We start from the raw sequence: 16046 nt of genomic DNA, 5'->3' as shown, positions 1-16046 counted from the left end.
ACACACACACACACATATATATATATATATATATATATATATATATATATATATACACACACACACGGGCGACATTACGGGGGGGCCCCCCTAACTCACAAAGAATAATTAAAATAACATCACATAACGTTATTTAAAAATATACAAATATTATTAGCTGTAATTACATCTACGAGCCGCTGGGGGCAATGTAACAATTTGAAGCGAACCATGTTAGCTAGCTATGGGAGGCTAATTGAAAATGTCCAAACGCGTTAACACGTTATTAAGTTGTTTTACACAGAGAACAAAAATCATTAGGGCTGAAGAGAAGGAAAATGAAGAATCGCGTCTTATTTGTTCACATGCAGAGCGACTGTGGAATTGGCGTTACTGTTGCACCTGCTCATGTAGTGACAGAAGTGCACATGGGAAGGGAGGACCCCCTTCTGCTGGGGTAGGGTCTCTGGTCACCAAGTGTTATGTATTTGCTTAGTATTACAATGATCTGTCACAGGCTGTGTGTGGTACTTACAGATGTTGCTCAAGTCGGATATAACACAGCGCTCTGTTCCCATAAATAATGTGGTTTTCAGGGCTGGAGGAGAGAAACGGATTCAGGTTAGTGTACAAGTCTAATACCGATATCCAACCGGTTTGATTGATACAAACACATGTATCAGGATGTCTCCTAAAACACACATTTACACACAATGACCAATATGACAGAACTGGTCTCCTGTCCTCCACCAAACCCAAACAAGACCACATGGCAGAAACCTGCATCCAGCTGTGATCAGCTGGTCGCCGTGGCTGGTTGAGGTGACCTCTTCCCCTGCCGTGGAGCTGAGCTACACATGCACATTTCTGAGATAAGCAAAGCCCCACAGATGACCTTTGTTCCCAGTCAATCATGGGTCACCCTCCCCCTGCACCCACTGTATTGCGCTTCCCACGTAGCCAGAGAGAGGGAGCAGCTGAGTCATTTTCCATCTCCAAAAAACTCCAACGTGTTCCTTTTTTGATTCACTCCATCCAAATTATAAATCATGGACCACTTGATTGGTCATATTTGCAACTATTGTGACTCTCTGACTTGCAGCCACCAAGTTATTCGAGTTTCTCTTGCCGTGGCAGTTATTTAGTTCCACTCTGACATTAAATGAGGACCGAGATACAAATATCTTACCTTACTGTCCCTTTAATATGTCCATGAACAGACCCACAAGTGCACGCTGATCAGTACAGTACAGTCTCTCTGTCAGGTCTGTTCTTCACCTCCTTATCTCATGTCTTCCAGCTCTCATCCCACCAAGGCCATTTCTCCAATTACTGTGTGCAGACCTGCTACACTCAGTGTGGGTTTCCCACACATTCCTCTGCTATCAACCACAGGTCTGCACTGCTTCACCCACCAGTCAACCACAGGCCTGCACTGCTTCAACCACCAGTCAACCACAGGCCCGATCTACTTCACCCACCAGTCAACCACAGGCCCGATCTACTTCACCCACCAGTCAACCACAGGCCTGATCTACTTCACCCACCAGTCAACCACAGGGCTGCACTACTTCCCCCACAAGTCAACCACAGACCTGCACTGCTTCACCCACAAGTCAACCACAGACCTGCACTACTTCAGGAATCAGGAACCAGGAAGACGTATTTGTCATTTCACTTCATGCACCCGCGTACATGAAATGAAACGAGATGCCGTTTCCCCCAGCCCACTGCAGCACAACACAAAGACAAAGACACATCCAAAAACTACATGAACACACACATATCCAAAGTAAACTAAAAATCACTGTCCAAGGGAACGAACACCAGCCAGGATGAACCACCGGTCTGCATGGGCGAGCAGTTAGCTTAGCCCACCCCGCTTCCACATCCTGTCAGACCACCCTTGGCGTTTCCTCCTCGGGCGCGGCTCTGGGCAGGGGCCATGGTCCCCGAGTCCACCAGACGAAGCACACCAAGCTCTCCCAGCCAGACACCTGCAACACACCTCCCCGCACTCCTCACATCAACATAAAAAACACCACAGTCAATGCCAGGTGAGGCTGCCGCCAGACCGCCCTCGGTGTTATCGGAACTGCCAGTCTGCACGGGCTAGCAGTTACCTTAGCCTGCCCCGCTCTCCCAGCCGATCCAGCGGCAGCTCTCTCAGCCATCAAACAAAGACAAAACTTAGACGTGGACAAAGACACTGCATGGACGGTACTGGGTGAGGCCGCCGCAACTGTGAATATACACCGCCAACTTCCAACACTGGCACTGGCTGAGGCTGCTGCAAATGCGAGTTGGCGAAGCCATCTTCCCACACCGGAAGCAGAACTATCAACCACCAGTCAACCACAGGCCTTCACTAGTTCACAAAGCGGAAGGCCCTTTATAGCACCACCTTTGACCTGCTACACATGAGCCCCAAGCATCCATCCAAGCAATGTGAACACAGAATATAGCTGATACATGGTCAAACATATACGCAAACATCCATTATCCAAACCACTTATCCTGCTCTCAGGGTCACGGGGACGCTGGAGCCTATCCCAGCAGTTATTGGGCGGCAGGAAGGGAAATACCCTGGACAGGCCGCCAGGCCATCACACACACACACGCACACACACACATATATACATATTCACACCTAGGGACAATTTAGTATGGCCGATTCACCTGACCTACATGTCTTTGGACAGTGGGAGGAAACCGGAGCCCCCGGAGGAAACCCACGCAGACATGGGGAGAACATGCAAACTCCACACAGAAGGTGACCCGGAATGACCCCCAAGGTTGGACTACCCCGGGGTTCGAACCCAGGACCTTCTTGCTGTGAGGTGACCGTGCCACCAAGACAAGCCCCAAAGGGGCTAAATCCCTTGTTGGCTTTATCATCATTATTATTCCGCCTTCCACCCCTAGCTCCTCTTTATGCACTTTGGCATGATAAGAGTGCACATTAAGTTACATCATAACAACAACAAAAAAAGACAAAATAACTTTAATGGGCACTAAATTAACTACTTCATTTCACAACTTCAAACGACCATAAATCATGAACTGTGTACACTAGAGATCTGAACCTTCATACACATATTTCGTCATGGAAAAGGGAATACTATATGTGTACATATGTAACATATCATATACATTAATCATGGAGAACATCATGGTCACTGTTGTCTTATTAGGTTTAGAAAACCACCATTAAAACAAGACAACAGTGACCATTTTGTCTCCAATGTTTGACGTAAGCCTCCCTTGGTGTAATCACTTGTGTGTGTGTGTGTGTGTGGGGGGGGGGGATAGCGTGATCCTCCCACGTGCTACGTCCCCCTGACAAAACTCCTCACTGTCAGGTGAAAAGAAGCGGCTGGTGACTCCACATGTATCGGAGGAGGCATGTGGTAGTCTGCAGCCCTCCCCGGATCGGCAGAGGGGGTGGAGCAGCGACTGGGACGGCTCGGATGAGTGGGGTAATTGGCCGGGTACAATTGGGGAGAAAAAGGGGGAACCCCCCCCCAAAAAAATTGTAGACTATGTTAAAAAAAAAAACTAACTAAACCCAGAGGCAGCTTAGGTGATCGCCCATGTGCTCTGTCCCAGTGGGTGTTGACAGCAGCGGGGAGCCTGTGATGGCTAATCATCATGGGCCATGGAGCCCCTCAGAACTTAGGAATTTGATTCTTGGGGCTACCCAACCCCAAATTTGATTTGACAGGTGCCCTAAATCAGCTACAGGTGATTGCAATGGCTTGTTCACCAAACTGAGCTGGTTATAACGAACTATGTGCTGCCTGGTTAAAGACCCCATTATGCAAAGAGGTCAGAAGAGCCTGAGACCTGGACTCACTGGCAGAAGGAAAAGCGCTAGACACATTATGCGAGGGCATTGAAAAATGTTGTCCCAGAAGAATAGATCGGGACCTGCTTCGTAGATGTGTCCAGATGCCTGATGAATCAGTTGATGCCTACGCTTATAGATACCGGAAGGCTTTTGAAGAACATTCAGGTTTTCCCAAACAACATCTGAAGGATTCTGAGCACTTGGCCCCTTTAGTTGTTGGTTTTGTAAATGGTCTCCTGCCTGAGATGAGAATGGATGCAATCAAAATCACACCTGTACGGCAAACTAAAAGCCTTTCTCACATGGCAGCTATTGCCTCACATTGCCAAAATTGTCAAATTTGGAAATGTACCAAATCACAAACTCTATTGACGCCCTTCCAAAGGCAAGCTCTAGGTCCACACCGCAAAATGAGGGGCCGTAAAAAAAGGATTGCATCTTCTTGCTCAAAAACCTGTCCAAGAGAAGAGAACCCTTGTATTTGTACTTCATGACAAAGCTGGTATTACTGAAGACAGGTTGTGGTTACTCTCACGGGTGTACCTATGCAAATGGTTTGCGGAGACAACATGACGGCCATGTGGTGGCTCCATTTTCTCTGTCAACATGACGTACTCATATGTTATACTAATTACTAATTACTTTCAAAATAACTTTCAAAATATGGTGTCTTTCAAATTTTAAATGGTATGCACAACAACAGTTAGAACTGCCAAATTTGTAAAAATACTTAAGCTTGAGGAGTTTCAACTTATGCCCCTCCATTTGGAGGTTATTTTTTTTCTTAAACCAGTGAAGATGAAGCTGCATTTGTTTGTATTCGTTGAAAGAAGTAATCATCAGGTATAACTATCAGGGGGAAAAAAAGAAAAGGAAAAAAGTGAAAGTTTTTGGTCTTCGGCCTACTCATGACCTGCCTGTCATTAATAACCACACTCTTATGCCCACTCTTTACACACTATTTGTCATTGTACATACATACAACGAAATTATACTGTCTTGCTCAGGGGCACAGGCAGGAGTATTAACCCTAACATACATGTCTTTGATGGTGGGAGGAAACTGAAGCACCAGGTAGAAACCCACGCAGACACGGGGACAACATGCAAACTCCACACAGAAAGGACCTGGGACAGCCTGGGGTTCAAACCCAGGACCTTCTTAGTGTGAGGCAACAGTGCTAACCACTGGGCCACCGTGCCACCCAGCTTACTTGTAGCTTATAGCTAGAGTCCAACTTCTGCTCTATAGTCTATCCCTTCTCTGTTGAAAGCTTTTCACCTCAAGAGACTTTTCACCTCACTAATATAGGCATAAGTGTCTCACTACTCAGATGAAGCTCAGAGGCAAGGTGACTGGGTCCTGATCAAGAACCACACAAGAGCTGCTCTCAAATGCAGGCGGAAGAGCCTGTTCCACATCCTGCTCACCTCATACACCGCCATGAATTGCCGAGGTTACCAGGCTTGGGTCCATGCACCTCACAAAACCGTCCACCCCAGCTTGTGGAGGCATCCGCTCCTCTGCTTGACTCTCCTTGTGACGACAGCAGTCTCGAGCAATTCTTCAAACAAATTCCACAAAGGCAAAGCCTTAACACCTGGCCCCCAGCACCACCACTAGCCCGAAGTAGCGGCCCAGAAGAAGACGATGATGTGCTGATGCAGTGCCACCTGAGAATGTTATACTGCAAGGTGCCTGGTCAGTCAACAACACTGTTCTGGTCACCAACCACGTTGATTTGGGCACAGCTTACCTCCAGACCACTGCCCTAGTTGATGTGTCACTTCAAGACAATAGTGCACAGACTGAATATTATACTCTACCTAAGAAGCCATATTTAACTTACCCACATACATTTAGAGTGACCCATCCAAGAGTTGTAACAACTGCCATCTGGGTAATCTCAAAAAAGTCCAACAATATGGTGTCCAACACGGGGATCAACAGTTCGAATCCCCGTGTTACCTCCGGCTTGGTCGGGCGTCCCTACAGAAACAATTGGCCGTGTCTGTGGGAGGGAAGCCGGATGTGGGTATGTGTCCTGGCAGCTGCACTACCGCCTCCCCTGGTCGGTCGGGGCGCCTGTTTGGGGGGGAGGGGGAACTGGGAGCAATAGCGTGATCGTCCCACATGCTACGTCCCCCTGGCGAAACTCTTCACTGTCAGGTGAAAAGAAGCAGCTGGCGACTCCACATGTATCGGAGGAAACGTGGTGGTAGTCTGCAGCCCTCCCCGACTCGGCAGAGGGGGTGGAGCAGCGACCGGGATGGCTCAGAAGAATGGGGTAATTGGCCGGGTAAAATTGAGGAGAAAAAGGGGGGAAAAACCCCCCTTCCCCCCAAAAAAAGTCCAACATTGACTGTTTAACTGCACCTGATGCTTCAGATTCACTATTCCGATCACCTAGTAGTCACAAACAGGAGCCACTATGGTAACAGACTACTGGCAACAGTATCTGTCCTTTCAGGTTCTCTCATGAAGAGTTGTCCACACTTGCAAATGAAATGGCGATATCTCTCATTTGCTCCCTTACTCTCAATGTTTTGTTGTCCCAGCTAAGGACTTCCATTACCCTTTATGCAGATGGGAGGGTGGGCTCATTAGATGGGAGACGGGCTGCTCTGTTACCCATTACTGAACCTGGTCATATGGCAGGACCTTGGTCTGAAATGCATTTAACATCTACTCCTGTTGTTTTTAGACAGTGGCCAGTATATGCCATAACACTTAAGACAGCAGTACCAGTAGGTAAACCCTTACCACCTAAATGGTTCACTGCACAGATTTTCCCTATTAATGGTGGTACTACTCTGGCTAATTATAGTGAAACATTTAATGGTACTCAACATGTTAATGATCCATGCATCAATACCTTGTCTGTGAATGGAACCGATGCAACCCTGTAAATTTAAACTATAGCCTATGTAGACTGCTATTCACTGTATAAAAAGAATTGTTTCTCTACATTCGGGAAGCCAGTCCATCAGAACCACAGTAGCCATGCCGCTGGTCACCCTTGCCCACAATTGCAAGATTAAAACAAACTGAACTTATTACTCTACAAGTGTCGACTTTGAGAATTTATGTTGCAGGAAAATTCTTCCACACATTCCTTATGATGAAAATGAAAGTGAATGTCCTTTCTTTCACTGGTATAATCTATATGATAGCTAATTGACAAACATCAATTTTTTCAGCTGCCTGTCAGTGGTTTTGGTAAGGTAATCCATAAAATAATGTCTTCACCGTACAGCAGCAAAATGCAGAAAAACAATTGGTAATGATGAGTCTGAAGAAGCAGCAAAATGATAGAATAACCAAAGTGGTTTTGTTACGAAACAAACAAACAGCATAACAAACAAACAAAGTGGTTCGTGGTTTTGTTTGATAACAAACAAATAATAATTTGTTAGATAATAATTAAATAAATAAATAAATAAATAAATAGCAATAAATTAATAATAACAATGAAAAAATAATAAAATAAACAATAAATAATTAATTAATAATTAATGTACATAATTTGTTAGATAATAAACAAATAAACAAAGTGGTTTCTGGTTTTGTTAGCTGGATATTTTGCCAAAAGTTTACTGACCGTTGAGTACGGTCAATATACCAAAAACTTTTGAAAAAAATCAGGACTGTATCAAAAAGCAAATTTAGCTTGCGCTCTTCCTCCTCATTTCAGAAAATAAAAAGATAACCACACATGTAACCACGTAGTACCTGTGTTGCACTTTCTGCAACTCTAGTCATGTGTTAATGGTAAAACAATAATCGGCTGAATGTTCCCCGTAGCATGTGAATGTGTGAAGACACTTACTGATATCTGATTGCTTGGGAGTAACACTGAATGGCAGCATCATATTTCTCCTTCTTAAATTTCTCATTGCCTTTACACTTCATCTTTTCACTTTTCTGAGGAAGAACATTGAAAACAACATATGTTTTAAGGGAAAAAATGGAATGCATATACATGATTGGTGGATTGCATATTTTTTGTACCAATGGGCTACAAGCCCCAAAAGGGCTAAACCCCTATGGTAATTTTCACATTTATCATCATTGTCATTATTATGTTGTAGTAACTAGCACTGGGCACCGATGAAACAACAAAAATTAGAACCAGTTCCAACTTCGCAAAAACCAACCAGATTGAAATATATTTCGATTAATGATACCCATAATCAATTCTAGGGCTGGGGGGAAAAAAATTGATTCTTAGATGCATTAAGATTCTCTCATAAAAGATTATGTCTCAATGCAGGAAACTCAATAATCGGAAATTTAAAGCTCAATTGTTGACTGGGCTGTACGCTGCTTACGGCTGCCGCTGAATCAACTGGATGGTGAAACGTAACACACGTAAAACTTGTGCGTCGTGTTTACATTCTAAGCTAGGCTACTTTTTCAGTTTTGGTAAGGATGGCTGAGCCAGCGTATGGAAGCATTTTGGCTTCAGCAGGTTATTTATAAATAGGAAATAACCTGATGGTCATTTTGACGCCCATGGACATTTTAGGCAGGAGTGAAATTCCGGTGAAGGTGGGGTTCTTTCATCCATGCAGAGATATCAGCAAGGCATGACGATATCTGTGCCGAGACTGTGAGGTCATCTGGGAGGAATGATAGGAAGAGCTGGGCATCGTCAGCATAGCAATGGTATGAGAAACCATGGCAGTGGAGGATTTTTTATTTATTATTTTATTTTATTACTTTATTGATCCCCGTGGGGAAATTCTTCCTCTGCATTGAACCCATCCTAGCTGTGTAGCTAGGAGCAGTGGGCGGCCGCTGTGCAGTGCCCGGGGACCAACTCCAGTATTAACCCCAACGTGCATGTCTTTTTGATGGTGGGGGAAACAGGAGCACCCGGAGAAAATCCACGCAGACACAGGGAGAACATGCAAACTCCACACAGAAAGGACCTGGGATGACCCCCCAAGGTTGGAAAACCCCGGGGTTCGAACCTAGGACCTTCTTGCTGTGAGGCGACAGCACAAACCACTGCACCACTGTGACGCCATTGATTGCACCAAGTGAGATGGTGTACGTATATTGGGAAGAGAAGGGGACCGAGCCCTGACCCTTGACTAAATTTCCTGCTCTTAGATTCTGATAAAACAGATGCTGGTCATTGGCCCTGCTAGACACAGACACCAATTTGATCAAGTAAAAATAACAATCGACAACTATGTGATTGCACAAAGTGTGGCAGCCAAAAATCTTGGTGTTACATTTGATCCCAGCCGTTCCTTTGAAAAGCCCATTAAAGAAATCACCAAGACTGCCTTTTTTTCACTTACTTTGTGTGTACTTTTATTCTGTACACACAACATCCATTGCACGTCTGTCCATCTTGGGACTCTGTTACTCCCCATGAGGTTTCTTCCTATTTTTTCTCCCTGTTAGGGTTTTTTAGGGAGTTGTCCCTTATCTGATGCGAAGGTTTAAGGAGAGGATTTTGTGCTGCTGTAAAGCCCACTGAGGCCAATTTGTGATATTGGGCTATACAAATAAAATTGAGTTGACTTCTACATACATGTAAGCAACCTTACATAGTGAGAGAAGGACTTTTGGACTACTTTAGTTTATCTTACTATTGCACTAAAAGCTCCTGTATAAGGCTGGCCTCTGTGTTCATATAATTTGAGTGTAATCAACTCGTTATGGTAACGTCACATTAAACACCACTCAGTGAATGTGCAGACATTATGTTCAGACTACATATGTTGACATATAAACACATACTTAAAACGGATGGCCATGTTTGGTGTGCATATCAACAGTTCATTCAGAATCTTCAGCTGGACAGAATTCATAAGGCTAGATGAAAATCTATGCATGTAAAGAGAGCTAATGTAGCATATATCTTTGGGTTCTTTTGGGACAGTTTTGGGTTGCTTGAGGGAATTAGTCGTACCTTTTTTTTCTTCATGAAAGCTACATTCATACAGAAAGCACCTCATCAGACAGTGTTCCTCCTCACCTCAATAGCCTGTTGAAACGGTCTGGCCTCCAGCACAGTCATGGTTTGCTCTCTGTTGACACCCATTGCCTGAATAAACTGAGCATCTGGTGAATCAAAACATTTTCTTTTAAGTGGCATGTGGCATGGAAATCACAGTTCAAGACTCATTAGAATAAACAATCTTGCATAAAATGACCTTTTTGCAACTACATGCATGAAATGTCTTCTGCTGACATGACTGATTCAGTCTCCCAACTTTGTGCGCCTCTTGGCTTTATGCATGGTTTATTATACAGCAAAATGATCACCCTCTTTTTTTCTTTGTTCTTTTGGATTTTTCCACCTTTTTCTCTCCAATTGTACCCAGCCAATTACCCCACTGTTCCGAGCTGTCCCGATTGTTGCTCCACCCCCTCTGCAGAACTATAGAGTCCTGAGGCGCAGCCCTATCCAGGACACCACCCAGAGACTCCAAGAAGGCCGGATACTCCGAACTGCTATTCGGTGCATAAGCACACACAACAGTCAAAGCCTCCCCCCCAGCAACTTGCAGTCGTATAGAGTCAACCCTCTCATTCCCCGGAGAGAACTCTAACATGGCGGTGCTCCACTGTGGACTTGTGAGGATCCCCACACCCCACGCCTGGCATCTGTCACCTTGGCTAACCCTGGAAAAGTAAAGAGTCCAGCCCCTCTCCAGGAGATTGGTACCAGAGCTCATGCTATGTGTGGAGGTGAGCCCAACTATATCTAGTTGGTACCGCTCCACCTCCCGCATTAGCTCAGGCACCTTCCCTGCCAAAGAGGTGACATTCCATGATCCAAGGACCAATCTGCGATGCCGGAAGTCGTCGTGCCCTGGTCCCCGCCTTTGCCTGCCGCCCGGCCTGCATTACACTCTACCCCAATGCTCATCCCCACGTGTGGTGGGGCCACGGGGTGGTGGCTCCATGTTGTTTTTTTCAGGCTGGCCCCGATGAGGCCCCATGGGCCAAGGCCCGGCCACAAGACACCTGCTGGCTCCCTCCCTCCCTAGGTCTGGCTCCAGGAGGGGGCCCCGGTTTCCCTTTCACAGGCGAGGTGTTGTAGCTCTGCTGGTGTACTTTCATTGTGTTTGTTGGAATCGCTTTTAGTCTGGCCGCTCCCCTGGGACCAATTTGACCAGTGACATCCTACCACCAAATTGGAACTACCCAATAGCATATCGTTGTCCACATTCTTCTAATACACCTACAATTGTGCTAAACCAAGATATTTTCAGGCACAATTTAGTCCAAAAATATAAATGGGTTGTTATAGTGGTTTGTAAGTAAGCCTTTAACTTCAAATCTATGATGGAAAATACAAAACTCTAGAATTTTTCTTCCCCAGTGACAAGAGTATTTCAAGTAAATTTCAGAAAATCCCACCACAGGTGCAAAGTTGCATCATAGTACTGTCCAAAATCTCAAGGGTTCACAAAAAAAAGTAGGAGTAAATTCATGTTCTTACACACAATGAAGACATGTTGTAGCATTTTGTAGCAGATTTTTCTGTTGCCAAGCTCCCGAATCCGCTGGCCGATGCGGGACCCTCCGGAGTTTTCAAGCCACCGCACAGCATCATCAAAAACCTCTGGAGTGCCCTTGTAACACACAGGGACACACAAGAATTAAACAGAAATGCATCAATAAATTAATAGACATTATTGTTATGGGTGAGATGCTATGGGCAAGAAGGTTTAGCGTGAAGGAAATGTACTTCGTGTAAACTGAAGTACGCATACAACGAAACACAGCCTCTGCATGTAACCCATCCTATTATACTATAGGAGCTGTGGGCAGCTGCAGCAGCACCCAAGGACCAACTCCAGTTCTTTCCACTGCCTTGCTCAGGGGCACAGGCAGGAGTATTAACTCTAACATGCATTTTGATGATGGGAGGAAACCCACACAGATACAGGGAGAACATGCAAACTCCCCACAGAAAGGATCTGGGACGGCCTGGGGTTCGAACCCAGGACGTTCTTGCTGTGAGGCGACAGTGCTAACCACTGGGCCACCGTGCTTTATTATTGTTAAACATACTACAGTCTTCATTCCAGCGGCGGCTGGCCGGTACAGGGCACTGGGGCGCTGCACCCTTCAAACATCAAGAGATGAAAATCTACTTAAACATGTTGAATATAATTTAGTTGTATAATGCAAATAATTGTGAAATAAAAGTGTTTTCAGTCTGTGAGCGCCTGTCAGCAGCCATTAAATATTGGTTCAAATGGTATTTCGTTGATTTCTGTCTGAATACATATACTTCCTGGGTGAGGGGCGCCGGCTAAATGATACCTTATGTAAGCCCTCAAACTTGTGACGAGCAGGTGACCTGAGGCGGCTGTCTGATTGTTTTTTTTTTTCATATTTTCCAGGGGGCGCAGTTCTGTGCGCCCCAGACATGCCCACTTTTATTGGCAGCGAATTGGTATTGTTTTAATGTTTTTTGATCTGATGTGATTAGACCATTCTCGTGGCTGTCAATCATGTTCACACCCACCACCACGCCTCGTCTCGACTGTCAATCATCCACCATCTACGAACCCTGATAAAATCTATAGGCTACATTGTCCTTCTTAATAACTCCGTGACTGTGTGGACATTAAAGCAGCTGTCAGGTGTGCTGCACCAAGGTAAATTGCCCCCACCCCTCCCCCCAAATGTTGAGCACCAGCCGCCACTGCTTTATTCTCTCAATAAGAGTTTAGATTTCGGCATAATACTTCTTCAAACACAAAGGTAAAAAAAGAAAGCATGCTTCACTTTCCCAAAAGTGGGAACCAGGACTTTATATATACAGGCAGACTATGCTATGTTTGCTTTGGTTATTTGCTAGAGGTGTCGTCGTTCTGGGTTCTTTGTCATACAACGACAGAGGAGAGAGGAAAAAATACCATTCTTTATCCGCCTCTCACACAGTACAGGAACAATTACTATCAGATGATGACGTCAACTACACAACCCTTTCACAGAGTACAGGAACAATTATTATCAGATGATGACATCACTTACACAACCCAAGGCACAACTGAAGTTCAACATCACTTTACAGCAGCCAACCTTACTTGAGGTTACATCTGTGATGCCCTGGCAGGTAAAGATGATGAACTGACAGTTGTATTGGCTAAACACGCCTTTTTCGAGAGATAAATCCTCCGTTGCTAGCTGGCTAACAACCCCATGTCTGGTGAAGTATTATTTACTGAACTCTGACGAATAATGAGTACTGAAGTCTCACTCTAAGTACAGTTTTCAAACAACATATGACTGGTTTCATAGTGTTGGTAATTCAGTGAGGACATTTCATCAGCGATATACAAAGACTGGAGAGGGTCTCACACCACGGCTGTTAGTATTGTGTACCCTAACTCTATGGTCCATCCATCCATCCATTAGCCAAGCCACTTATCCGAATTCGGGTAGCGGGGATGCTGGAGCCTATCCCAGCAGCCATTGGGCGGCAAGCGGGGAGACACCATGGACAGGCCGCCAGGCCATCACAGGGCCCACACACACACACACACACACACACACACACACACACACACACACACACACACACACACCCACCCACCCACCTAGGGACAATTTAGTACGGCCGATTCACCTGACCTACATGTCGTTGGACTGTGGGAGGAAACCGGAGCCCCCCGGAGGAAACCCACGCAGACACAGGGAGAAAATGCAAACTCCACACAGAGGATGACTTGGAACGACCCCCAAGGTTGGACTACCCCAGGGTTCGAACCCAGGACCTTCTTGCTGTGAGGTGACCGTGCTAACCACTGTGCTACCGTGCCGCCTCGTCCGAGTAAATGATCTCTGAGAAAGAGTGGGAACCCCGAGGAACGGGTTTAGGCTGCGGCAGAGTCAGCAGATAGTTTGCTGTGCATGTTCTCTCACTCTCATTCTGGACCTTTTCTACACCACCACTACCCCACACTACCACTTTCTACACCACCACTACCACTTTCTACACCACCACTACACCACACTACCACTTTCTACACCACCACTACACCACACTACCACTTTCTACACCACTACTACACCACACTACCACTTTCTACACCACCACTACACTACACTACCACTACACCACACTACCATGTTCTACACCACACTACCATTTTCTACAACACCACTACAACACACTACAATCTTCTACACCACTACTACACCACACTACCACTTTCTACATTACCACTACACCACACTACCACTACAACACACCTGCAGCACAGGAGCGCCCTCCTAATGGAGGGAAAGTGGGTAAACAACTGGAAACCATGCGACACCACTACACTCGCCATCAGCAGGATATAAGTGTTTCCGTGGCTCCCAGTGAACCCCGCCCCCCTTGCTGATTTGCATGAGCACCCAGTCTTTTGGTGCTTGAGCACCTACATAAGGCAGTGATTTGCAGTGAAAAAAATACTTGCAAGATTTTTTTTTCTTTAATTGCCATCACAGTTGAGCGCCATGTTGAAAATGTTAAGTTATTCAAATGTGACAGTTGCACTTCTAATTTCACCAGCACGTTTTAAAATGCAAGTCCGGTGAATTGTGATGGGGTGTGAACAGTAGGCCAGGGCATCATGCAAGGATAGCTGTGTTGTGTCAGTCACTCCCCAACCATAACCATGCGACACGACTTATTGTAAACTTTACTTAATTTCATGTCCACTAATGACAACTATAAAGTTTTTAAAATTCTGGAGTGGGCCAAAGTGTAATGACAGAGCCACACTTTGCAAAGACAGGATTACACACAACCTCAGAGAGACCTGCTAAATAATAACATGATGAAGTTTTTTTTTTGGATTTTCCCCACTTTTTCTCCCCAACTGTATCCGGCCAATTACCCCACTCTTCCAAACCGTCCCGGATGCTGCGCCAACCCCTCTGCTGATCCAGGGAGGGTTGCAGACTACCACATGCCTCCTCCCGATACATGGAGTCACCAGCTGCTTCTTTTCACCTGACAGTGAGGAGTTTCGCCGGGGTACATAGCGCGTGGGAGGATCACGCTATTCCCCCTAGTTCCCCTTCCCCCCCGAACAGGTGCCCTGACTGACCAGAGGAGGCACTAGTGCAGTGACCATGACACATATCCAAATCCGGCTCCCCACCCGCAGACACGGCCAATTGTGTCTGTAGGGACACCCGACCAAGCCGGAGGTAACACGGGGATTCGATCTGGCGATCCCCATGTTGGTAGGCGACGGAATAGACTGCCATGCTACCCGGATGCCCCATAAAATTATTAAGTTTATTGTAAGAATGATCATAACTCACTCCCAGGTTTCTGTTGCAGAAATTCGTTGTGAACGCGGGCTCGTTTTTTTGTTGTCCTGAACCCAGTTAATCATTGTCCTTTTCAACCATTCCTATAAATGCATCACCACAACAATAACCACGCCCTCTTAAATCTCATGACTTTAAATGTTAAAGATGAATAAAGTTACAAAGTCCTAGTAAATAATGCAACCCTACACTTAGCCTACATGTACAGTGTTTCCTCCATTCCTCAGTGTCCCACTTCCCTTAAAGGGTTGTTGGTTTCGTAAGCCGGCATCAATCATCGTCGTTGGCGTCTCTCGTGTCCGAGGATCCATTTCAAGAGATTAAGGTGTGTGCTTAAAACGAAGATGGCTTGACAGTCTAAGGTGAGAATAGAAGATGCTGGAACAGTGTGGACATGGGACAGTAGGGGATGGACCCATTCCTGCGGCTCTCTGTTCTTGGCGGATTTTTCGGCGGCGGTGCTTTTCTTCCACATGCGTTCGTTTGTCTGTTTCAGCTTTGATGGAACCAGCCTGGCAGGCAGCTCTCCAGTGCTTTCGATTTTCCGCTACTTTTTCCCAGTTCGATGTTGAAAGTGATCAGTGTTCCCATGATACAGTCCTTGTAGCGTTTTTGGGTGCTCCTCTTTTTATTTGACCTTCAGTCAGTTCGGAGCATAAAATTTGTTTCGGGAGTCTGTCTTTTGGCATCCTCTGGATGTGGCCAAGCCACCGCAGCTGGTGATGTTCAATTGTCGTCTCAATGGAAAGGAGATCGACTCTTTCGAGAACTTGATTGTTGGTGACCCATTCTTGCCAGGAAATTCCCAGAATACTTCTCAGTTTTTGCTGATGGAAGCGTTCTAGTTTATGGATTTGGTATTTGTAGAGGGTCCAGGCTTCACAACCATACAGGAGGGTTGAAAGAA

The 16046-nt window shown here is 45.7% G+C and overlaps 1 protein-coding gene across 3 annotated transcripts in view; it reads right to left on the bottom strand.

Annotated features, from left to right (window-relative positions):
- Nucleotides 1-16046, bottom strand: part of ttc3 (tetratricopeptide repeat domain 3) — a 128865-nt gene that overhangs the window by 97230 nt on the left and 15589 nt on the right. For all 3 annotated transcript variants that reach the window (XR_008810616.1, XM_056285128.1, XM_056285129.1), the window contains exons 7-10: nucleotides 11298-11430; nucleotides 9825-9910; nucleotides 7659-7753; nucleotides 515-577 (exon numbers count right to left, since the gene is read on the bottom strand). Coding sequence is in view for 2 of the 3 variants with exons in the window: in XM_056285128.1 (XP_056141103.1) it covers nucleotides 515-577; nucleotides 7659-7753; nucleotides 9825-9910; nucleotides 11298-11430 (377 nt within the window). In the remaining variant the exon portion in view is untranslated. The remainder of the gene's footprint in view (nucleotides 1-514; nucleotides 578-7658; nucleotides 7754-9824; nucleotides 9911-11297; nucleotides 11431-16046) is intronic.

Source organism: Lampris incognitus, chromosome 8, assembly GCF_029633865.1.
Source record: "Lampris incognitus isolate fLamInc1 chromosome 8, fLamInc1.hap2, whole genome shotgun sequence".
NCBI classification, from domain to species: domain Eukaryota; kingdom Metazoa; phylum Chordata; class Actinopteri; order Lampriformes; family Lampridae; genus Lampris; species Lampris incognitus.
The sequence above is the reverse complement of the archived record's forward strand: the minus strand, read 5'-3'. Positions and strand labels throughout refer to the sequence as shown.